This window comes from Nansenia antarctica (genome assembly GCF_963989245.1).
Source record: "Nansenia antarctica genome assembly, chromosome: 17".
Lineage (NCBI taxonomy): Eukaryota > Metazoa > Chordata > Actinopteri > Argentiniformes > Microstomatidae > Nansenia > Nansenia antarctica.
Window position 1 is genome coordinate 13686587 of NC_137687.1, and position 26034 is coordinate 13712620.

Below are 26034 nucleotides of genomic sequence, written 5' to 3' on the forward strand. Positions count from 1 at the left end.
ACTATGTAGTTTTTAGTTTAGTTTTTAGACTATGTAGGCCAGGTTTTTGTATTATATTTGTTTGTGGTGGATGTTGTATGCCTGTGAACAGGTCACACTTGAAAATGAGCCCTTGGGGCTCAATGTGTTTCTTACCTGTATAAATAAAGGTTAAATTAAAAAAAAATCCACAACAACCCTATTGTGTAAATATACTGAGCTAACTGTAATTATGAGCAATCAATAATTTAATCATTTAGACTGAATCTAAATCTCTAAAATACTGTTGAATAGCCATCTACTGTACTTCATTGTTCTCATCCAAAGCGAAGTCATCAGCATGCTCAAACCTCTGGTCTGCACCCTCTTTCAGCATTGCCACTAAGGTAGCCAGTGTACTGTTAGGGTCCAGCAATTTAACCAGGGGAATATTCACACTCATGTCTTGAAAGATGACATTCTGCAGAGTCATGGCTAGCATTGAGTCGATGCCTAATGCAGAGAGAGAAGAACTGTCATTCAACTCATCATTCTCAACACCAATTGCCTCCCTGAGCACTGTCCTGACATATTCATTTGGTGATTTGGCCAAAGTAGTTTGGTCGTCTCTGGCATCAGTCAGTTTGGTTTCCTTTAGCCCCTCCTCTACCAGAGCACCTAGACGCATTTTCAGGGAGGCATTTTGTTTGAGGACATGATGCTTGAGATTTTTTAAGCTAAACTTGCAAACAACCTGCTGTGACCTGTTGAGCAGAAGGCATTGTTCTAAGCTCTCATGGATTTCTTCGACCTCCATGACCATCATGCCCTGGGCTGCCAGAAATCTTTGTAAATGGTCTTTATTCATCAGGAGACCAAGATTCAAAGCTCCCCAGTTGATGGACTGCCCTGCAAGTCCAATGTTTTGTCGATACTGACAGAATGAGTCCAAGAATGAGTTGGCTGCAGCATAGTTTGTTTGTGATGCATTGCCGATGAAGGCAGCAATAGAAGAGTAGCACACAAAGTAATCCAGCTCGCAGTGCTTTGTGGCATGGTGCAGATTTACAGCCCCATTGACTTTGGGTTTCAGGACTTTCTCATAGAGAGATTTATCAAGGGTTTCAATCAGCCCATCATGTAGGACCACTGCACTGTGGAACACGCCTTTGATTGGACAAGAGGGGAAACATTCCCCAATTGCAGCAATGGTCTTCACCACCTGTGCTGAGACTGAAACATCACACTGCAAGCTCACAACGGTGCAGCCAGACGGACTCTTGATGTTGTTCATCTCCTGCTGTAAGTCTGGTGAGGGGCTACTTCTGGAAAGAATGACAATGTGTCCCCCCCCTCGCTGTGCAATGAACTTCACTGTTTCAAAGCCCAGCCCAGTTAGGCCACCTGTGACAATGTACACAGAGTTCTTTTGGAAAAGCTGATTTCGTTTAGTAAGCAATGGAATGTCTGACAATGTGCCTTTGGCAGCATTATTACCCAGCACCACTACAGGCAGGGTCTTTGAGCTGAAGTAAGATTCAGGCTCCTCTACAGGCAGGAAGTCAATGCTTCCGGATGTCACTCTCTGAAAGGTGGTAGTTTCGAAATCTAAAGACTTCTTGTCCAAACGCATTGACTTGAGCCACCTGTAAAAGTCTGGCTTCTTTGCTCTAATTGATCCTTTTTCCAATATGCTTGACATCGGCACAATCTGAATGCGAACATTGTCATTGCCACCCCTGAAAACATGTTGTGAGATAGAGGATTGGCATTGGTTTTCACATACAGCAACAATGTGTTCCACACCTGAAACACTGCAAGCTTTTGCAAGCTGAGATTTGTCAAATGGTGGCAAAAGGACAAAGGCATCACATTTATTCACATTCTGAAACTGATCACTCAACTGTGGCAGAACAATGGTATTCCATCCAGTCTTGTTTGAAGTTTGGGTTAAGACTTTCATCAAGCACGAGTCAGGAACAGAAGAGATGATACCCATCCTTCTCTGTTGTTTGACTTCGGGCAATACACGATGCAAGATCTCCCATGCCAGTACATAGTAGGAAACACAGGGTGCCTCTTTCAGATACGGGATCCTCTTTGTATTGTAGCATGCTGCCTCTGGAATCACCACCATAGAAGTGGCAGCTACGGGATAACAAGACACAACTTCATCTCCCACTTTCAGTTTGCTTACATCCTTTCCTACAGATGAAACAATGCCACTGAAGTCAAGAGCCAGAAGTTTGTGGTTCTGAGACGTGTGCTTGTTCCAGTACATTGTCTGACCAAAGTTCAGATCAGAGACACTGACAGGACAGAAATCTGGGGAATGAACACAGATCTTACTCAGTTGAATCTCAACTGATTTCTCCCGGATGTACTTTTCTTCAATATCACAGGGAATGGCAGACAGACTTGTGATTCTGTAGGGGTCAGCGGTTTGAAGGATGAACTGCTCAGACTTCAAAGAAGTCCCCTTCCTTCCCTTTGAGCTGTCAATGCTGTCAGTGTGAGTATGCGCTATATAAGGCTTCAAAATCTGCCCATCTTTCACCACCAACTCTGGGTGTTTTCTGCAGGGGAATGAGGTGAGGACCTGAGAGAGTGCCCCGATGTCCTCTGCAGAGACAGAGCTGATATCAATCAGCTGAAAGGAGAGATCTGCCATCTCTGCAGCACATGCTCTTGTCATGCCTGACAGGACAAAGCCTGGGCTGATTTGATCCACTGTGGTCTCTGCTGACCGGTAGGTTATTGCTCTGATTGAATTTAGAAATTTCATGGCCTTTAGTTCCAGGACTATTTGCCGGAACATCTCACAGCAGCTTGCCATGTTCTCTAGGATGTCCTCTGTTTTGTAGGAGGTAACATTTTCGAAACTCCACAAAAATAAGATTTCTTCAAACTTGTGGAGTTTTGAGATGTTACATTTGGACAGCAATGATTTAAATCCACTGCTCAAGAGATCCTTGGCATGTGTGTGAGAGATGTATTTAGATTTGGAGCTCAAATGTTTTTGTAGGGCTTTGGATACTCCCAACTGGTCAGCAAAGACCAAGGCTTTGGGAGTATAAGAGGACTGGGAGTCATCAGAGACCAAGGCTTTGGGAGTATAAGTGGACTGGGAGGCATCAGAGACCAAGGCTTTGGGAGTATAAGTGGACTGGGAGGCATCAGAGACCAAGGCTTTGGGAGTATAAGTGGACTGGGAGTCATCAGAGACCAAGGCTTTAGGAGTATAAGTGGACTGGGAGGCATCAGAGACCAAGGCTTTGGGAGTATAAGTGGACTGGGAGGCATCAGAGACCAAGGCTTTGGGAGTATAAGTGGACTGGGAGGCATCAGAGACCAAGGCTTTGGGAGTATAAGTGGACTGGGAGGCATCAGAGACAACATTGAAGTCATTATGGAAGAAGTATTCTTCAACAACACTAGATTGGCTCCCAAGGTATTTGACTATCACATGCTTTAGCTCAACCAAGACCCGACCTGCTTTGTCTGTGAAGCAGCCAGACACTTCACAATGGTCAGCTACAACATTGGTAGCTCTCAAGTAAAGAACCATGTCCGACTGCAAGGGTTCGTGGACAATCAAACTGCCAATTTCTACAGGAAAGCCAGGCCTGGCCATGAATGCATTTATAATAGTGACAGGGGTCAGTTGCAGTAAGTAATCTAGCACTACAGGGTGAATGCAGAAATCATGCAACTGAGACAGAAGTTCCTCAGGGACCGTGACAACAGAAATGGCTTCCATTAACTCCTCCCCATAATGCACATCTCCCTCATTTCTGAAAACAGAACCATACTGAAAACCTCTTTTACTGAGGTAATTATATAATTCCTCAGTACTCATTGTTGATGTGCATCGCTTGTAAACGGAGTCTAAGGAGATTAACTTTTCCTCAGCCAACCTCCCTTGCTGGCATGTTATGTTTCCTGATGCATACGTTGATGTTGGGGATCGTATCGTAAACTTTGTCTCATTTTCAGCTGGGTCAAGTTTGACACTCATCTCAGGAGCATTTGGAGTGATGACAAATGGTCTCTGAAATTTGACACTGAGTTGCAGTGTGCTGAGTGGAACTTTTGGTTTGGCACTTGCCATAAAGGCAGCCAACCCCAACTCAGCATAAAGGGCACCGGGGACGATGGCAACATCATTGTTTTTATGGTCACGCAAGTATGACACTGAGTCTGAGGACAGGTCACAGCTGAAGGTCTTTCCATCATTGCTTGTCTGAGCTAGCACAGGATGACTGCTCAATGTACCTTTCTGTGCTGCCTCAAAGATGACTTCTTTCTTCACACAATCAAACTGATACTTTGGAAAAGATGTTGGTGAAGTCTCACACCCTCTGTAGAACTGGTCCCAGTCTACCTGAAACCCCAACTCAAACAATTTGGACACAACTGTCTGCATTGTCTCATGATCTTTATCTGGCAGCACTGAGGATAGAACCGTGGTGTCATTTCCTAGAGTCTCTAGGATGTTCCTTTGTAGAGCCCTTCTAGGGCCAATCTCAACAAAGACCATATTCTTCTTCTCTTTGGCAGCTGATCTCACTGCCTGCTCAAATGCAACTGGCTCACGAATGTTCCTTGCCCAGTACATCCCACTGGTAAAATCAGGGTGTTCTACCTCCCTCCCTGTCACTGTTGAGAATAATTCTGTCTCAACATCGTTCACCAGTAAAGAGCCAATACTGTCCTCTAGTTGAGAGAGGATGGGGTCCATCATATGGCTGTGGTAAGCAGCAGGGACCTCCAGAACATGGAGGAACAGATTCTTACTCTCGCCTGAGCTGCTTAACCTTTGATGGAGACTGTCAATAGCATCTGCGTCACCCGAGAGGGTGCAGGACTGCGGGCTGTTGTAGGCAGCCAAGCAAACCTTCCCAGAATACACAGGGAGGACTTTCAGAACGTCTGACACGGCCATGTTACTGACCACAAGCATTTTCCCTCCTGTGACCTTAGACTGCAGAGTACTGCGGAAGTAGATCACCTTCACTGCATCCTCAAGGGATAGAAGGCCAGAGCAGTGGGCAGCTGCAACCTCTCCAACAGAGTGACCAATGATAGCATCAGGTTTGATGCCCCAGTGCTTCAAGAGACTGGCAATGCCAACCTGAATGGCAAAGAGGAGGGGTTGGACAACATCTGGTTTTGAAAAGTCGCCACTCTCATTTTCCAGTCTCTCTATGATGCCCATTTTTTGGTACATCTGGAAAACAACCTCAATCTCCCTAATCTTCTCTCTGAACACAGGTTCATGTTTCAGAAGCTGCTTGCACATGCCTTGGTAGGTCACTCCATTCCCACAGAAAGCAAACACTAACCTTTGATCTAACTTGGAGGGTTTAATCTTTTTGTTCAGAGCAGATTTTAGCTGATTTTGCAGATCAGCAAGAGATGAAGTAAAGAAAGCCTTCTTGTATTTGCGTTTTAAGTGGCTTCTCCTGCATGCTGACGTATATGCCAGACTTTGGAGGTGCATTGTTTTGTCTGCATTTATCTGTTTAGCAGTGTCTTCTACCATCATTGTAAGGGATTTTTCAGAAGCTGCTGAAAGGAGAAAGTACTCATATGCCCTATCAACACTAGCTGTTTTGGCATGTGACTGGTCATACTCTTTAATAATGGTGTGGGCGTTTGTTCCTCCAAAACCAAAGTTATTGATTCCTGCAACCCGTTTGACAAAGCCCTCATTTCTCCACTTTTCTGATTTAGTGGGAACTTTCACATTTAGAGCTTTAGCATCTATACTGGCACTGTCCTCAGAGTAGAACAGTGAGGGTACAATAGTTTGATGCTTCATCATTAAGAGTACCTTGATTAGCCCTGCCACTCCAGCTGCAGACTCTGTGTGTCCGATGTTGCCTTTCACAGAACCGATGCGGAGTGTTTCTGAACCAGGAGGTCTAACTTTGGCAATGACTTTGGAGATGCTCCCTGCTTCTATTGGATCCCCGACTGGAGTTCCAGTCCCATGGGCCTCTATGTACTGGACATTGGCTATGTCAGACTTGGAATAGGTTCTGCGCAGCAGCTCCTCCTGTTGGACCATGGATGGCTTGGTGATTGGAGTGACTGTGCGGCCATCTTGGTTGACTGCAGTTCTACTTATTGTGCCCCATACATGGTCACGGTCTCTCAAGGCCTGTAAAAGATATACGGTAAGTAACACTTCAGTAGCATGTCGTTTTGAGAGTTGCTGCTCTCTTTGGCTACACTGACAATTTGTCATATCCATGTAACGTTCAGATGTCTAGATGTTCTTTGACAACTGATAGATCAATAATATACAAGGCCTGCTAACATTTGAGATCTTACTTGTTTCAGTGGCTTCAGCAGGACAATCCCACAGCCCTCTCCTCTGCCGTAGCCATCTGCTCTGCTGGAGAAAGGTTTGCTGGTGCCTTCAGGCGAGACCATCTTTGCTTTGCTGAGAGCAACAAAGACTCGTGGCTCTATGATACAACTCACACCCCCACAAAGAGCCATCTCACAGTCACCTAATGAAAAGAACAAGTTAGCACACGTAATTGAATTTCATGATTTCATTTTGGCATGAAATATGCCTGCACAGTTTATGCATGCAATTTCAGGAATATACTTTAATAACATAGGAAGATGTAATAGGATTTGTGAGACAACCATTTCCTGATGCCAATTCTACCCAATATTGATATTGCAGTCTCACCTTGTTTTATGGCTTGACAGGCAAAGTGCAGAGCCACAAGCGATGAGGAACAGGCACTGTCGATGGCAAGTGAGGGCCCGGTGAGGTTGAAGGTGTAGGATATGCGGTTGGCTGCAATACTCATGGCTTTACCAGTGCCTGTCCAATGGTTGACATAGCCTGGGTTGTTCTGAACTGTTGTTAACTCGTAGTCCCTGTTCATCAGTCCTGTAAGGCAAGGCAAGGCAAGTTTATCTGTAGCACATTTCATACAACAGGGGCAATTCAAAGTGCTTTACATACAGCATTAAAAGAAATACAGAAAAAGAAGGATAGTAATCAAATAAAAATAGAAATAAAAAGAAACATTTAACAACATAATAAGACAAACGTAACGTTACAAAGAGGATTAATAGTGAAACATACATACAGTGTCATGACAGTTTTGCTTGTAAACATAAAAGAAAACAATGATAAGTCAAATTACCCAAGAATACTCCAGTCCTCGTGCCGCTGGCCTTCTCCATTGGCATCCCAGAATCCTCTAGTGCCCTGTAGGTGCAATGCAGCAACACCTTCTGCTGGGGGTCCATCTGGTCTGCCTCAGCCTCCGTAATACCAAACAGTCTGTGGTCCAGTTCATTGAAGCTAATAATGAAAATAAATAAGAAGAAATGTATTTATTTATTATATTTGATATAACAACAAATAGGGTAAGCATGGTATTTCTTAGTGACAATCCTTTCAATATATTCACTATTTTACATCAACATCAATATTAACAATAATGGCCACACAGTATGACATTGTAGGTAACTTCCCACTGACCCATCCATGAGAGCAGCTTTGATAGTGTGAGTTTTCCCAGGTTTGCTGTTGTCAGCGTCAAACCAGTATGCACTGTTGAACCTCTCATCTGGAATTGGCACTGTGCAGTTCTTCCCTTCCAGAAGAACATCCCAGAAATTGTCAAGCCCCTCACCTGAAAATTCAATAATTTCAGCATTTATCAGCATAGAATTCCAATCTAAATTAACTGTTTTTACATGAAGAGTTAGCCAACATATAACCGTAAAACCAAGACCAATGTACTGAATATTCTAACCAAAATATATATTTTCTGTGAATCATAGCTATTAAGAAACTTGGTATGTGCAGCTTGTTTAGGAAGCCTCCCTATAGCAGGTCAGAGGTCAAAGATTTTAATGGATTTAAATGCAAGTTAGATCAGGTTTCATAGTTGGCAAGATGTGATAATCACTGAGTTCAGGTATTCATTTCCAATATAGAATGATATATTTTTCTCTGTAACATTCTATTGGCAAGCATTTCTATTCCAGCCAGTACACTGTGTAGAGATCTGGAAAAAATGTGTATGTAAACAGAAATCAAAAGAGTGTATTTTATTTTGTTAGTGACTTCATTATTTTGTATTTTTGAGAACATACTGTGGAACCGGTCTTGTTTTGTTTGAGTGATGTGCTTTAAGCCAATCAGATCACTTTAGAAGTCATATGTTGAGAGTTTGAGGAAGTGCAGGGGGGAGTGACAGGTGAATGAATGAATGACAGGTAAACACACACACCTGTGGCAGAGGGGCTGTGTTTGGAGAGCATGCGGACAAATCTAATTTTAAACGACGACGTATACACATTACTGGGACTATTGTTTGACGTTTTAGCAACTCAGGTTTTTGGTTCAGTTTAAATTCAGGGTTAGCCGGTTTGTTATTTTTCATTTATGATAAAAGTGTACAGTGTACAATCAAACCGGGGGTGTTCTGCTTAAGCTACCGGATAGGAACAAATTCATTTCTAATGTCAAATCACTTGATTCCCGTATTAGCGTAACATTAGATGAAAGCACAATTCATGGACGAGCATACATGATTATTTATGTCAGGTGCGATGTCACTGGAAATGGAGACGTGGACAATGTGTCGTGCTAACAAGGAAAGTGAATGGACTGTATAGCAAAAACAACAAAATGATAGGCCGAGATACGCGTGACTATCAGTGTTTCATGTGGTGCTGTTGATGTGGTGAAATGAGTAGACTATGGCTAATTAAAACTTCTAAGTCCCAACGCTGTGTGGGCATGATTCGCGCGGGTGCATGAGAAGATAAGAAGATAATATGTCTCTATCTTTATTATGTTCAATAAAGATAAAGACAAAAGAGAAAGTGTTTTTTAAGTTTAATTTTTAGATGGTCTCATTTCCCAGAAACGGTCTGATGTGCTGGAAAAGTGCTGACGTGGATATCTTGACTGAGGTCCATACACTGCTGAAGGTACGCAACACCGCAGAAGTTAACGCGTGTGCAGACAGTTGCCGCGAAACTCGCGTCACAAATTATGGAGGACCAAGTCTGCCAAAATTAACAATAAATATATAGACACATAAATGAATGTATGAACAAATAAATCAATGAATACACACAGTATAACGCAATACATTTCTATATGTATTTATTCTTTTCCACATTTATTCTTTCTTTTCCACATTCATTCTTTCTTTTCCATTTTGGCAGACTTGGTCCTCCATAACAAACTAGACAGAGGATTTCTACAAGAATGTGTCATCTTCACTGATTGGTTCCTGGTATCTGTACAGGTTTCGAGTCTTGTTCTTCTTCATGGGGGTATCTAAATGAGGGGTTAATCTTTTGGTTGACACACACACACACACACACACACACACACACACACACACATACACACACACACACACACACACACACACACACACACACACACACATTCATCTATGCAGGAAACGAGCTCAGACGGTTGGCTGAGTTTGTATGTCTGAGGTGAAGCACCTGCTCCTCTCAGCTCGAGCCTGTGACCTTTTGCACATCCTGTTACATCTCACACACTATGCATCTTGAAACACACTTGTCTTCATCTACAGAAATGAGTATATTTTAATGTAACAAAGGCATTTACAATAAGCGGTTTAAAGCATCATACTTTCTTTAAGTCAGGAGCTTTTCTTCTCCATGTCGTCAAAAACAGAACCTATTTTCTGACTTTGCGGGACCTTCGTATTTTATCTCCACTGACTTCAGTCACATATTTATTTAAATGAACACATAGTACCTGATTTATCACTTTCAGTTATGTTAATACAAATCCCCAACAAGTATGGTTATGCTGATTATTGCTTGTTGTCATTAAAACATTCATGAAGAACATATACATAAAAGGATATTTTCCAACAACAGCTAAGAAATTAGGTATGTGCAGCTTGTTTAGGAAGCCTCCCTATAGCAGGTCAGAGGTCAAAGATTTTAATGGATTTAAATGCAAGTTAGATCAGGTTTCATAGTTGGCAAGATGTGATAATCACTGAGTTCAGGTATTCATTTCCAATATAGAATGATATATTTTTCTCTGTAACATTCTATTGGCAAGCATTTATATTCCAGCCAGTACACTGTGTAGAGATCTGGAAACAATTTGTATATAAACAGAAACCAAAAGAGTGTATTTACTTAGTGACTTCATTGTTTTGTATTTTTGAGAAAATACTGTACAGTACTTACTGTACTGAGTAACTGGGATTTACCGTATCAGCGATACCAAGGACGTATTTCTCTTTCATATGTGCACAAACAAATCCAACCACATGGTAAACCTAAAACCTTAAACCTAGAACTCTGGACTTGAACTTTGAACTTTAAAAAAATATATTTTTCATTGAGTGTTTAAGTAAGGTTTGTGTTTGTTTCAACCTGATTGTTATTTTTGATACAACCTGTTTCAACCTGATTGTTACACACACACACACACACACACACACACACACACACACACACACACAAGCTTACATATAAACACATACAAATAGCACATAAATATATTTTTGCTATTCCTTCTAAATTGCTGTCTCGTTTGTATATGGGTTTATATGCTTACTTGGTTTATGGGGACACACAATTACAATTTGTTTGTAAACAAGAAGAGTCAGGTCACCATCAACAGCTGAGACTCAGAATCCTGTTATATCTTACTGTATGTAATTGTCGCTTAAGCTAATATATGCTACATTCTATATAACAATAAAATGTATGCTCATTACCAATAAACATGAACTGAGCAGCCTCACATTTTCTAGTGATGCAAATGCAACCCTTTTTGTTCTCAGACATCTTTAGAGTAGGTCTTCTTGGCATTACATGTGTCTCAAATGACGTTTTAGAATTTAAAACACAGACTACAAATGTATCATTTGAGCAAACATGATCACAAAGAACGTAAACTGTCAAACCTCCAGGAAAACTGCAGCCAATGCCAACAACTGCAATGTCTCCCTCCTCATCCTCCATCCTGGCTGTTTGTCACACCAGACGCACACTGAAATCTCTTCACTTCAAGTAAAAGTCTTAAGTGAAAGTAGATTGAAGTACAGTACAAGGCTGGATCTATATAGGCCCTTTGACTTTGAACTTGTTTGCCGGCAGATTGGATTAGATTGATTAGACATTTGCTGATATCAGTGGCGTAGCGCAAAATCCCGGGCCCCCCCCGCAAGGTGGCGGCGGGGGCCCTTTCGCAACGGAGTAAAAAAAAAAAAAAAAAAAAAGTGCGTTTTTTAGAGGCCGATGCGTTATTGACGTTGCGAAATTTAGAATATTCTACATTCTAAATGCTTGACTTAGCAAAAGGTACAAACAAGTGAGAGCAATAGCCTATAACTAAAACCAAATGGTAGACTACACTACATCAGTAGAATGTATTATAAGTAGAATAGTACAAGCTTTATTTATTTTAACAAAGTGTGGTGTGCACAGCAGTGTGATATCTGTAAACATATCTGTAGACTCTCCGCTAAGGGTTGCCAGATGGGATTGAGAATTTCCAACCTAATCAATCTAAAAACTTCTAAATCCACCAAAAACCAGCCAATCTGGCAACCCTGTCTCCGCTGCATCAGAGTCTACTTGTTGCGTAAAATTGGCCAGGGTTAGTCAAATCCTTTGTTGGACATCTCGTTTCTTAAGTCCTGGTATATTGTGGCATTTCTTTACTGTTTGCCATCTGGTCTAGGAATACCCAGGGAGACGCAGACAGCAGAAGTAGAATAGAATAGTAGAATAGAAAAAGAAACAGCTATATATAGCCTAACCATGCTGAATTATGTACCTGTATGATGCACTGACAGCCTGTGACTGTGAACCTGGCCGGACCCTGCCTTTCTGCCTGAGTTTGAGTATGATGCTGCCCAAATAAATGTTATTGTTTAGTGCTGTACGCTTTCGTGGTATTATATTGTGTGAATTATCATCTGTATGTTGTTTTTCTTTCACTCGACTAACCGCCGAGATAATACTTGAGACATGTACTTCCGTAAACATACATTTTTTATTGGATTTTTTTACAATATCGGACCGACAGTCCCACATATAGCGGCTATAATGTCCGAATAGAGAATCTATCACCACCTAAATAATGCTTATTGTACTTTGTATTGTATTTTCGCTTGCTCATTTTCCTTGTGTCTCGCTGCCTACCTGTGACGTCAAAGTCATGTTGCTATTGGATACGGCTAACCATGTATATATTTTTTAATATAGGCATATATATTAAAATTAAGGTTGACACAATGAAGGGCCACTTATTTTCTTTGTTTTATATATTTTTAAATTATAAAAAAAAAAAAAAAGTGGATCCAATGTTAGGGGGCCCCCTAGTGGCTGGGGGCCCCCCGCGGTGCGTCGCTTGCGGGCCCGTCCGCTACGCCACTGGATCAGCAAATGTCTAATCAATCTAATCCAATCTGCCGGCAAAAAAGTTCAAATATGTCACATATTATGTGAAAGTGGTGGTGCAGAAAGTGATGCAAGACCAATAAATGTTCCAAACCAAGGTCAGGTTTATTTTATTATATATATTATATATATTATTTTCATCAACTTTTTAGGAGAGTACCCTGTGATCAACAGAAGCAAATTTGTGATATTAGGCTACTTTATATACCCATTTATGAGTTGTGTGACTTTAGGGTTTGTTCTATGAACTCATTCACATGTTGTTGCTATTTTTGATTCCATAGAAATACACTGTCTTTGAAATACACTATTTCCTTATGGGGAACATATCAAAGCAAGCACATCGTTTATGGCACTCTCTTATCTTGTGGGTATTAAATGTAATTTAGTTCCTGGAATGTGACAGCATGACACCTTTTATGAATGTTTATAATAAAGTTTCCTTTCTTATAGTGTGAAAAGTGAATGAGTTTATTTCTCATGATCTTTGTGTGCCGACAGTGTATTTAACTGGTAGTCATAAACATCACAAGGGGCAACACAAACCACCATTGTGATAGATTAGTAGTCAGTTATAAAATATCAGCTGCTACTTCAAAGCTGCTGAGACCCATAACAAGATAAGAGAATATACTTAATATGAATATAGACAGGCATTGTTTATTAATGATAATCTTCTTTATCTACACCAGTGCACTGAAAACCCTGTGTGGTTTAAACAATAATGGTCTACAAGACTAGAACAAAGTTTAACAGGTAATATAGCATGTTCTCCACCAACTTATTTCATTCTAACTGCCTTCTCTGTTCAAACATCTTACATGCTAAATAATTGCATGAAAACTACACTCCAATTGTGTTGATCCCCTACCATCTAAGAGACTCAGCGAGTACAGGATCCTCAGGTCCTGTACCAGCAGGCTACAGAACAGCTTCTTTCACAGAGCTGTCACTCTGATTAACTGTACATATCTACCTTAACTGTACATAGCTACTTCTAATTACTGTACTTGCCATACTGTACCTATCACTGTCATGTTTTTATATCAATATTTATATCACTATTTTTGCACTTCTTGTTAGATGCTAAACTGTATTTCGTTGTCTGGTACTTGTACTCTGCTATGACAATAAAGTTGAATCTAATCTAATCTAATCTAATCTAATCTAATCTAATCTAATCTAATAGTGTTTTCTCTTGGATTGATTTTCAACCCCGTATGTTCTCTCTGGGTCACCATTGCCTCTGTCATCGTGGCAAGATCATGTTCCTGGTCATCTTTGGGGCGGTCCATGATATTGCTTTGATCCCAGTGTTTCTGACCTGACTTCTTTGGGACATGCAGTGAAATTGAATCAAACCTTATGTTTTAACCAAATTCAGAAATGGATAACTGTCTATTTAACTAATTTAAACCACTTCATAAACCTGCAAACGTATACCTTCATTTAAAGTGTTGAATGTGACTACAGACATTAATCAATGCTTTCAAAATAAACGCTGTATGTTTCTCATTTCTGATTTCCCCCCTGAACCTCTCTGGTAGTGGCCCTCCACAGGCCTTGTCACAATCACACAATTACTGTATTACTGTAGCTTTCTCATGTTTCTCATTCAGCAGATGTTTTCAGTTCAACACAACAAACAAGAATGGTTTTAGTTGACACCACATACTCCGTTATGGTTGCGACTGTTTCCATAATGTTCATCATCCACTTAGGGGGTGTTCTCACTAGATGGTTTTCAACCCTCTCCTCGGGGACCACCAGCCGTTCCACATATTTGATCTGTTCCACCACCAGCACACCTGATTCAACTAATCAAGTGCAAAGCAATTATGGTTTGTACTTGATTAGTTGAATAAAATAAAAAAGTTTTAGAAGAAGGTGGTGGAAGGTTTCTCCTTCTATCAATGGCCCCGGGCCTGAGCACGAATGGTGGATTGATGATTCACTTGCTTAGTATTCAAATGTATTGATTGTAAGTCGCTTTGGAATAAGGCGTCTGCTAAATGCCAAAAATGTAAATGTAAATGTAAAAAACAACAGCGCAGGCGTGTTGATCTGGATAAGAGAGGGACGAACGGGCAATTTTCTATTTTTCTGACCAATCAACTAGCACGTCTGTTGCTTCGATGACGTATGTTACTTGGTTTACATGAAGGGCTGTGAGAACGCAAATCAGAGAAATAATTGATGCAACAATGTTGCGAGCGAACTCATCCACTCGCTCCGGGTCTCGATTCGGACTTTCATGTGAGAACATGACCTTCATTTATTACTTTGTTTGTTTACTTTCCTCAGAAACGTAGGTCTATCTATTATTTTATAACTTCGCGGTAAACTATCATAATTAACCTCATCTGTTAATATGTCACCGGTTATTGCTCTGACGCAGCTCGGACATCGCAGCTTGTCAGGCTGAGACAGACGGACTTGTGTGAGAGTTGATCATGGCTGTGTTCGAAATGGCATACTAGCATACTGCCATACTCAATTAGTACTGCATACTGCTTAGTGCTTACTAAATTCATAATAAGTATGCCAATACCAGCCGACCGAAAATCTAGTTACATACATTTCTTGCATACTCAAATGTCACATAATCTACAGTGTGAACGCACTGCATACTCAAAATCTACGTCATATCTAGTATGAGTAGTATGCTAGTATGCCATTCCGAACACAGCCCATGTTGTTCTGTCCAGGTATAACATGCAGTCTGTCTGACTGAGTTGTAAAGCAGAGATGCAGCAGGGATAATTCAGTGAGCGCTTTATTAAATAGACCTCAAGTAAAATCAACCATAGAAAAATGCCTGGGTGCAATTGCAATACAAACTGCGTTGAAAAGCCACTATCCCGAACATTCGGAAAATTTGGAAAGTTCGTCGGGACACATCCCTGGTGGTTTTTGATCATTCCCATGGTGGTCTCTGCGGGTCTCGGCGGAGGATTTTACTTCCTCGGAGAAAGAGAAGCGAACGACATTGAAGAGCAGTTCACACCTCTGGACGGGCCCGCCAAAGCAGAGAGACGGGTGGTCCAGGAGAACTTCCCTCAGCACGACGACGACTTCTCTCGCTTGCGACTTTCTACCGAAGGGACCTATGCATCTCTGATTATCACCAGCAAAACAGACATCCTTGTAACCGCTGCTTTTAAAATAGTAGAGGATTGTGATAACACGGTGAAAGCCATTTCAGTGGAAAGACTATCTTTCCAGGACATTTGTGTGAAGGAAAATGAAGCATGTGTGTCGAATTCAATCTTCAATATTGTGAATACAGCTACTAATACTATCACATATCCATTTCACAATGCTACTTTCCTTGGGTCTGAAATTGGTGGTGTGGAACTAGAAGTTGGATCCGAAATCATTCAAAGTGCAAAAGCAATTCGACTTTTTTACTTCTTAAACGAAGCAAACCAGACCAGAAATAGCTTGTGGCTGAAGGAGTTCATAGTCAAGGCTTCTGCAATGCAAGGAAATGAGGTGAGTCTTAACACATTCATAAGGAACAAAGCTGTTGTTTGTATAGACTTAAAGGGGCAATCTGAGATTCAGACAACAACAAAGTGAGAGAAGAGAGAAAGAGAATGTTTATTTATTTTGGTCCCTTATACAATTCACAATACAGATATAAAAAATGTACACAGTCACAATGCATAACACCAGGACCAAAAAGGTGTAGGCTGAAGCCATGGCTTATTGCGCCTACCCTTGTTACATGTATGTTTCCCCCCCCCCCCCCCCCATGAATGCATAATCAAAACATTGAAACTTTTACAAACAACATTTCACTTACGCATGTCAACTAAAGTTCAAAAATAAATAAAAAATAAAAATATTTAAACCTTTGTTTTAATCATCTTATTTTTAAATACTTTTTAAAATCCTTTTAGTGTACTACACATTTTCATTTCCTTTTCAAAAGTATTCCATAAGTTAACTCCTTTAACTGTTATACATCTTTGTTTAGCATTTGTTCTAATCTTTGTTTTCATAAACATAAATATTCCTCTGAGTTCGTAATTACTCTGTCTAACTTGAAATAGTCTCTGGATACAGTCTGGAAGCATCTTATTTTTAACTTTATACATTACTTGTGCCATTTTGAAGTCCACCAATTCTTTAAATTTAAAGTGGTCTCCCTTCTAACAATTACAGTATCATTCAAATGACGTAGCATTGCATATCAATCAATGGCTAAACCAAGTTGACTATTGTGAATGGTTAACATTAGAAATATAATCACTGCATTGTTTTACTAAATGTTGGCTGGAAATTAAAAGATTAACATTTCCCATTGATCTTTGCAGGACGTGTCAATATCTTATTTCACTTCAATATCAAGACAGGAAGAGTTTGAGAAGAGCTCTGACTCCATCATTCCTCTCTTCTCATCCACATACGCCCTGGCAATTAATTTCTCTATCATATCTTGTTTGAGGTATGTTTCATGACTTATTTTTGTATAATGTGTAGTTTTGAATGATGCTGTTGCTAATGATACAACTGCATGCTATTTTGCTCAAGATGACTACTTCACTTTTTCATGAATACTTTTGTTATCAATGAATGCAACACAGTCAAGACACTTGCACACGTCAACAGTCATAGTGGAAAAACATAGAACTCACCGATTACACTGTTTCCAATATGTTTTTATTTTATTTTTTAATAAAGATGACCTTTGAGAGTTTTAATAAACTAGCTGTCCTTATCGTTTTAGACATATTACATAGTATGTTTGAGTGCTCTTCTAAAGGAAAGCCATTTTTCTTTTCTGTGTTTTTCTTTTCTAGGTTGGACTGTGTGAGGAACAAGGTTTGGGTGGCTACGTTTGGTGTCCTCTCAGCCGGCATGGCGGTGCTGTCCAGCTTTGGGTTGTTGCTGTACTGTGGGATGCCCTTCGCTATGACTGTGGCAACAGCTCCATTTTTGATTCTGGGTAAGCTTGAAAACTGTCTTTATTTAAGCAATATCACACGAGAGGGAGTGCTGTTATACTGAATATCAGCACGGCTGTGATTCGGTCGACCGAAGACAATCAATCATCGCTTTTATACAACTGTTTTATACCACCATTTATTAGTTAACAGTAATAAGCGACAACAGATTATGATTTGTTTGTTTATTTAATTATTTATTTTGACGCCTCCGCCAACAAAAAATTGTTCTGCAACTGAACTTCAACTGGACTGTTGCCTAGTAACCTGAACACAAACAATAGAACACCTGTGCGGTGGAGTGATACGATACAATAAACCATTGTAACTCTCAAAGCCAACAGTTATAATGCATTATTACTTGTTGTGCTCATGTATGAGCCCTTCTAATGCTGCATTATTAACTCCCAATATGTCATGTTTGTTTATGTCAGTAGGCTATACAGATTTTACAAACCAGGCCAAGATACAAAGATAAAAAGATACAAAAGGACAATTTAGAATTAGTGGTTTTGTTTGCTAATTCTTGCTAATACCTTGCCCTGGCAACTTACCCTTACCACTTAGAACGTATTATTATTATTTTTAAAATTTGTTTTTCAGATTTTATCCCTTTTTCACCCAATTTGGTATCCAATTGAACCCAATCTAGCATCCCTAGCATCCTCTGCCTATTGCGTAGGATCCGCCGCACGACCCCGTGGCCGGCAGCCCCAGAGGAGATCGCCAGGCAGACTAGCTGACTGGCTCCTCGAGCCCAGCACCGTTATTCCGGCACCCCGGGGGCGCTGTTGCGCGACGGATCCTTGTCCGGAAATAGTCCTATACCGCCCTCTGGAGCGGCCGCTCAATATGCCGCTCCCTGTGTGCCTCGGCCATATCCGGATCTGGCGAGACCGGGATTCGATCCCAGTCCCCGGTGGGCAGCTTGCACTAGTGGCTAGTGCTTAGACCGCTACGCCACCGCGGGGCACTTAGAACGTATTTCTAACCCTAACCACTCAAAGTGAATGCCCAAACCTAACCCTTATTTTGTAGGTACATTAATATACATAACCATCTCTACGATCTTCTGACTTCCCACAAGTAAACATTTTCTACGTACATTAATATACACAATGAACGATGAGATCGTCTTCAAAAGGGCATAGTGTAACTCTGGATCATTTTGACATGGTTGTATGGTTTTATGACAACAGAGATGATGATGATCAAATCACATTTTGTTATTTAAAGACTGCTATTTGTCTCTACAGGAATTGGTGTTGATGATATGTTCATCATGATTTCATGCTGGCAACGGAGTAATGTTCATGATAAAGTAGAGGACCGTATGGCGGCCACATACCAAGACGCAGCTGTCTCCATCACCATCACGACTCTGACCGACGCCCTGGCGTTCTACATCGGCCTCCTAACCCCCTTTGGTTCAGTGCAATCCTTCTGCATGTACACGGGTACAGCTGTGGTGTTCTGCTACCTTTTCAACGTCACCTTCTTTGGTGCCTTTCTGGCCCTGAATGGACGACGAGAGAAGAGTAACAGGCACTGGCTCTCTTGTATGACAGTTCCCACACCACCAGAAGACATGTCTGAGAAGTACAACCTCTGTTGTGTAGGAGGAGCCTACGATCATAAAACTGGTACTGAGGAAGTTATGCCCATTAATAACTTTTTTAAGACGTACTACGGACCATTTTTAACAAACTGTTGGACGAAAGTGTTTGTGATCTTCATCTACGGTGGATATTTGGCCTCGAGTATTTACGGTTGCCTCCAAATGCAAGAGGGCATAGATCTGAAAAATCTAGCGACTGACAGCTCGTATGTGGGTAGCTATTATGATAATGAAGATGTGTACTTTTCAGACTACGGGCCAAATGTTATGCTCGTTATTACAGACACAGAGTTCTGGTACTGGGATGAGGCTGCACGGGATAAACTTGACGTATGTCTCAAAAAGTTTGAGAGTTTGACAATTGACGATCGACCAATGGTCGACGAAACTATGACCATGTCTTGGTTACATGAGTATATAAACTATGGAAATCTGACGAGTTTGAATGTCAATGACAAACACACATTCATTAACAATTTGACTTATTTCTTCAATCGTTCAGCTGCTACACACCTTTTCAGACAAGATGTGAATCTTTCAGTATCTAATGTTGATATATACGCCTCACGTATTTTCGTTCAGACACGCAACATCAGAACAGCAGTTGATGAAAAAGACATGTTGAATAAGATGAGAGAGACCGCAGAATCGGATGATTGCCCGGGGTCTATAGTGGTTTACCACCCTGCTTTCATATACTTCGACCAGTATGCGGTCATCGTCAGTAATACCATCCAAAACATTGTAGTGGCCACTATTGCTATGTTGGTGATATCTCTCGTGTTGATCCCCAGCCCAGTGTGTTCTCTCTGGGTGACCTTTGCCATAGCGTCTGTCATCGTGGGTGTGGCTGGTTTCATGGCGCTATGGGATGTCAATCTAGACTCTGTATCCATGATCAATCTTGTCATCTGCATTGGTTTCTCTGTGGATTTCTCTGCTCACATTTCCTATGCTTTTGTCTCTAGTAAAAAGCCAACATCTAACGAGAAAGCTACCGATGCTCTCTTCCACTTAGGGTATCCTATCATACAGGGTGCTTTGTCTACTATTTTGGGAGTGGTGGTGCTCTCCGCTGCTGAGAGCTACATCTTCAGAACGTTCTTCAAGATCATGTTCCTGGTCATCTTGTTTGGGGCGGTCCATGGTATTGTTTTCATCCCAGTGTTTCTGACCTTCTTTGGAATCTGTGGTGGTAACGTCACAGGTGAAGGTGTTGGCCCTTTGGTTCTGCCTAATACACACGCAGAGGACATAGGTGGGCCAAGGGGAGGTGTTGGCTCTTTGGTTCTGCCTAATATATACGCAGAGAACATAAATGGGCCAAGGGGAGTCATTAGTGTTTTCAGAGTAAGCCAAAAATAACAAGCAAGGTAAGGAGTCTTACCCCATACTGGCGGGGGGGGGCGGGGCGTTTTTGATACAAATGTTTTGATTTTCTTGTTTAACTCTTTCCCAATCGTTTAATTTATTTCCATACAACAATACATACAGAACATACATCTATATGATCAACTATGAGCTTCATGTACATACCAAAGTCATTTGCAAGTTGTATGCCTGTGTAAAATGTAATTACCATTTAGCTCTGAGCTATATCTGGCGCAATATATGTATTGTGCATTGTCCCTGTCAAATAAACTAATAAACTAAAAAAAACTAAAAAACATGTTATAACAATCTTATTGAATGTCAAACTATTAATCAAAGCTGTAATATGAGAAGCAATAAATAATGATCAAACTGTTGGGTCGGTCAAATGGGGTGTGAAATAATGAAATTGTGTTTGTGCTTGTTCTAATATTAGAACACAAATATTGTGAAAATATAGTAAATTCCTAAAATCATTATCATGTAGCCTACTCAAAACCCACATTTCCTTATTTGTATATGTTTTGAATATCAAATACAAGATGTGAGGGGTTTTACGTTTATGACTACCAGTTACGTAAATAAACTGTCGGCACACAAAGATCATGAAAAATAAACTTTTCACACTCTATAAGTGGTCAGGGTTAGGTTTAGGGTTAGGAATAGCTTCTAGGTGGTAGCTAAGGGTAAGTTGCCAGGGCATGGTATTAGCAAACATTAGCAACAAGAATTAGAAAACAAAACCACTAAAAGCACTTTTGTCAAAATTGTCCTAATTCTAAATTGCCCTTTTGTATCTCTTTACCAGTTGACGTGGCCTGATTTGTAAAATCGTTATATCCTACTGACTGACCACATGTAAACATCTTTACATCTTCTCAGACATTACATTACGTATGATATCCTATGAGATCAGGCTGGCCATGTAGAAATAACCACATAAAATACAACATAATAAAAACATAATAATAATGCAGCATTAGAAGGGCTCATACATGAGTAGAACAAGTAATAATGCATTATAACTGTTGGCTTTGAGAGTTACAGTGGTTTATTGTATCATAAAAACTGATTTCAAGCTTACCCAGAATAAAAAATGGAGCTGTTGCCACAGTCTTAGCGAAGGGCCTCCCACAGTCGAGCGACAACCCAAAACTGGACAGCACTGCCATGCCGGCTCGTAAAACTTTTAACTCTTACTCAGCTATGAGCTACGACACAGATCCATCTGTTAGTTCCACACCACCAACAGACCGAAAGGAAAATAGTGTTGTTAAATGGATATGTGATAGTAGCTGTTTCAACATCACTAGGACTTTTCACAATATTGAACATTTAATTTGACACACGTTCTCCATTTTCCTTTACACAATGTATGAAAAGTTGAAATGTTGAAAAGTAGTCTTCCCACTGAAATGGCTTTCACTGCATTATCACAATCCTCTATTATTTAAAAAGCAGGACTTACAAGGATATTTGTGTTTTTGCTTAATAATAAGAGATGCAAAGGTCCCTTCAGTAGAAAGTCGCAAGTGAAAGAAGTTGTCATCATTATGTGGGAAGTTATTTTTAACTATCAGTCTCTCTGCTTTAGCGGGTCCATCCAGAGGTGTAATATTATTATTATTATAAATAATAATAACAATAACAATAATAATAATAATAATAATAATATCTTGGATTTATATAGCGCCTTACAAGGAACCCAGGGACGTTGTACACATTTACAGAAAGACAGTCAGACAGACAAAACAGAAAACACAGAGACAATGCCAAAAACTAAACTAGGGCCCAAAGGCCTTGGTGAACAGGTGGGTTTTGAGGGCTGATTTGAGGGTGTCCATGGTAGGTAGGGGTGTTGAAGGTGTCCAGGGGGGTATTCCATCAACATCGCTAAAAGAAAATCCAGGTTTAGTCTGACAAAGTCTCGCGAGGGTTCCTAAAAATATACAGGCATATTCCGATAAATCTCGCGAGAGTTATCAAAAATAAGCCAGGATTTTCCTTTAGCGACGTTGATGGAATACCCCCCAGGGTGGGGGGCGCGTTGCGGATCAGTGTGGGGAGAGAGTTCCAGAGGGTGGGTGCTGCCACACTGAAGGCTCTGTCCTCGAAGGTCCCTAGGTTGGTGCGGGGGGTGGAAAGCAGACCCATGTCTGAGGACCGCAGGTTCCGGGATGGAGTATGTTGGCAGAGAAGGTCAGTTAGGTACTGGGGGGCCAGGCGTGGAGGGATTTGTAGGTGAGGAGGAGGATTTTGTAGGTGATGCGGGACTTGACCCGAAGCCAGAGGAGGTGAATGAGGGTGGAGGTGATGTACTGCCAGGGCTTGGTGTGGGTGAGAACCCTGGCAGCTGAGTTCTGCACATACTGGAGCTTGTCCAGGGCTTTGCTGGGAACCCTGAACATACTGGAGCCTGTCCAGGGCTTTGCTGGGTACCTGAACATACTGGAGCCTGTCCAGGGCTTTGCTGGGAACCCTGAACATACTGGAGCCTGTCCAGGGCTTTGCTGGGTACCTGAACATACTGGAGCCTGTCCAGGGCTTTGCTGGGAACCCTGAACATACTGGAGCCTGTCCAGGGCTTTGCTGGGAACCCCGAACATACTGGAGCCTGTCCAGGGCTTTGCTGGGTACCTGAACATACTGGAGCCTGTCCAGGGCTTTGCTGGGTACCTGAACATACTGGAGCCTGTCCAGGGCTTTGCTGGGTACCTGAGCAGGACTCCATTGCAATAGTCCAGGAGGGACATGACGAAGGCGTGGACGAGGGTTTCGGCCACAGAGTCAAAGAGGGATGATCAGAGTCTGGCAATGTTTTTGAGGTGGAAAAGGGCAGATTTGGTGACGGATTTGATGTATGACTGGAAGGAGAGGGTGGTGTCAAGGATGACGCCCAGGTTGCGGACTTCGGGAGATGGGGAGATGGAGCAACCATCGACCTGGTGGAGAAAGTCACCAACCTTCCAGAGCAGTGCCTTGGGTGCCACAACCAGTTTGAGTAGGTTAGATGATATTTATGATTTTATTTCAAGCAGGCAGTTGACAAGAGATTGAGGTGGGAGCTGAGAGGATGACAATGTCAAGATTCAGATTCAGATAACGTTTATTGCCATTATGCATACACATATAGGAATTTGCTTCGGCATTACAGTAAGTGCGTTTATACTTTTTTCACGTGTATACAAAAACAAATGCAAAAAACAGGACAACACAGGACAGACAACAGTGCATTGGATAGTGCCACATATATAAAGTGCAGTGCAGAGTTTTTACAGTGAGTCCAGTGCATATTCAGTCCTGAGCAGACTTGGGGGCGGGGGGGAGGGGGAAGCCAGAGTCATTTATCAGCCTGGCGGCTGAGGGGAAGAAACTGAGCCTGTGGCGGGCCTTCAGTGCCTTAGGCAGCCGCAACCTTCTTCCAGAGGGAAGCAGGCTGAGGAGGCCGTGGCCGGGGTGGAAGGGGTCGGCCATGATCTTTCTTGCCCTCCTCAGAGCCCTGGTGTCATGCAAGGAGTTGAGGGAGGGCAAGGGACAGCCGATCACCCTCTCTGCTGAACGTAACACCCGCTGCAACTTGGCCTTGTCCTTGGTCGTTGCAGCAGGGAACCAGGTGATGATGGAGTGGGTGAGGATGGACTCTATGATGGCCGTGTAAAACTGGACCATCATGGACCTCGGCAGCCTGAGTTTCCTCAGCTGCCGGAGGAAGAACATCCTCTTCTGGGCCTTCTTCGTGAGGGCCTCGGTGTTCCGCTCCCACTTGAGGTCCCGGGAGATGGTCATGCCTAGAAAGCGGCATGACTCCACGGAGGCCACCGGGGTACCTCCCAGCATGATGGGAGGGGGCAGGGCTGCTTTCCTACGGAAGTCCACCACCATCTCCACTGTTTTCAGAGCATTGAGCTCCAGATTGTTTAAACTGCACCAGCTCTGCAGCCCCTCGATCTCACCCCTGTAGGCAGATTCGTCCCCCCCGGAGATGAGGCCCACCAGGGTGGTGTCGTCTGCAAACTTCAGGAGCTTGACCGAGGGGTGGCGGGAGACACAGCTGTTGGTGTATAGGGAGAATAGTGCTGGAGACAGGACGCAGCCCTCCGGGGAGCCCGTGCTGGTGGACCTGGAGCTGGAAATGCTCTTCCCCAGCTTCACCCGCTGAGACCTGTCAGTCAGGAAGTCCGTGATCCACCTGCAGGTGGAGTCCGGCACCTGCAGCAGGGATAGCTGGTGCTCCAGGATGTGTGGGAGGATCGTGTTGAAGGCCGAGCTGAAGTCCACGAACAGGATCCTGGCGTAGTTGCCTGCAGTGTCTAGGTGTTCTAGTACGTAGTGCAGAGCCATGTTCACGGCGTCCTCCGTGGATCTATTGGCTCTGTACGCGAACTGCAGGGGGTCCAGCACAGGATCCGTGATGAGCTTCAGGTAGGCCAGGACAAGGCGCTCCAGGACCTTCATGACGACAGAGGTCAGAGCGACGGGTCTGTAGTCGTTGAGGCCTGTGACCTTGGCCTTCTTGGGGACGGGGATGATGGTTGATGCCTTGAAGCACGCTGGGACGTGACACAGCTCCAGCGAGGCGTTGAAGATGTGGGTAAACACCGGGGCCAGCTGGTCGGCGCAGTGCTTCAGGACAGAGGGAGAGACGGAATCCGGACCAGCTGCCTTCCGGGGATTCTGCCTCTTAAACAGTCTGTTTACCTCTCGCACTGTGACAGAGAGAGGGGGTGGGGAAAGGGGGGTGGGGGTGGGCGGGGCGGGTGAGGAGGGGGGAGGGTGGGGGTAGCAGGAGGGACATTGTCAAAGCTACGCCAAAGCTACGCCAAAGCAATAATTGTGGTGACATATTAACAGATGAAGTGGTTTCCCCTAGACAATTTCCTTATTATAGTTCCCATGAGGTTATAAAAGGTTAGAGGCTAATAGGACTAGGTGTTAGAGATATATATCTCTGAAAAGTCAGCATGCAACTTGCAACCTGGAGTGTGTGTGAAGATGACCTCTTGGATGTGGTTGGATTCGGTGAAGATGAGGTGGTTTCCCTCTGAGAAAACAGTGTAGACAATTTCCCTATTATAGTTCCTGGGAGGTTATAAAATAACAGATACACGTTGCTGATAACGCATTGCAATGAATTAAGCGGATCATGAAGATTATGGAAATCTTGATCATGATGTAGTAACCATAACAGACTATGTGGTGTCAACTAAAACCATTCTTGTTTGTTGTGTTGAACTGAAAACATCTGCTGAATGAGAAACATGAGAAAGCTACAGTAATACAGTAATTGTATGATTGTGACAAGGCCTGTGGAGGGCCACTATCAGAGAGGTTCAGGGGGAAAATCAGAAATGAGAAACATTTCAACACCTCAATTTCTAACACAGCTGAATGACAGCAAGGGGGAAATCCTCCTCATCGGCAACACCACCGCCATCACTCAGCTCAGCACCAACATGGGAAGCCTGTCCACCCTTGTCAGACCACATGTCAAGAACCTCGGTGTCATCTTTGACTCCGAGCTTAACCTTCAGAATCAGAATCAGAAGACTTTTATTGCCATGACATGTAAACATGTTAGGAATTTGGTTTGGTACCATGGAGCACGGTTTACAGCAGGACAGGTGCAAGACAGGACAAGACAGTGCAAACCAACATCAAAGTGCAAGAGTCATA

At 42.4% G+C, this 26034-nt stretch overlaps 2 protein-coding genes across 2 annotated transcripts; one reads left to right on the forward strand and one right to left on the reverse strand.

The window, feature by feature from the left end:
• Positions 1-277: 277 nt before the first annotated feature.
• LOC308172394 (mycolipanoate synthase-like) lies at positions 278-10977 on the reverse strand (the record flags this gene model as incomplete). Its single annotated transcript, XM_080547306.1, has 6 exons — positions 278-6124; positions 6298-6479; positions 6668-6874; positions 7134-7294; positions 7475-7628; positions 10920-10977. The coding sequence occupies 6 exons, from the start codon at positions 10975-10977 to the stop codon at positions 278-280; spliced, it is 6609 nt and encodes a 2202-aa protein (XP_080403432.1).
• Positions 10978-15234: 4257 nt separating this feature from the next.
• On the forward strand, positions 15235-21183 carry LOC308172396 (patched domain-containing protein 3-like; the record flags this gene model as incomplete). Its single annotated transcript, XM_080547308.1, has 5 exons — positions 15235-15915; positions 16743-16873; positions 17229-17374; positions 18629-20197; positions 21170-21183. The coding sequence occupies 5 exons, from the start codon at positions 15235-15237 to the stop codon at positions 21181-21183; spliced, it is 2541 nt and encodes an 846-aa protein (XP_080403434.1).
• Between the last annotated feature and the right edge of the window lie 4851 nt (positions 21184-26034).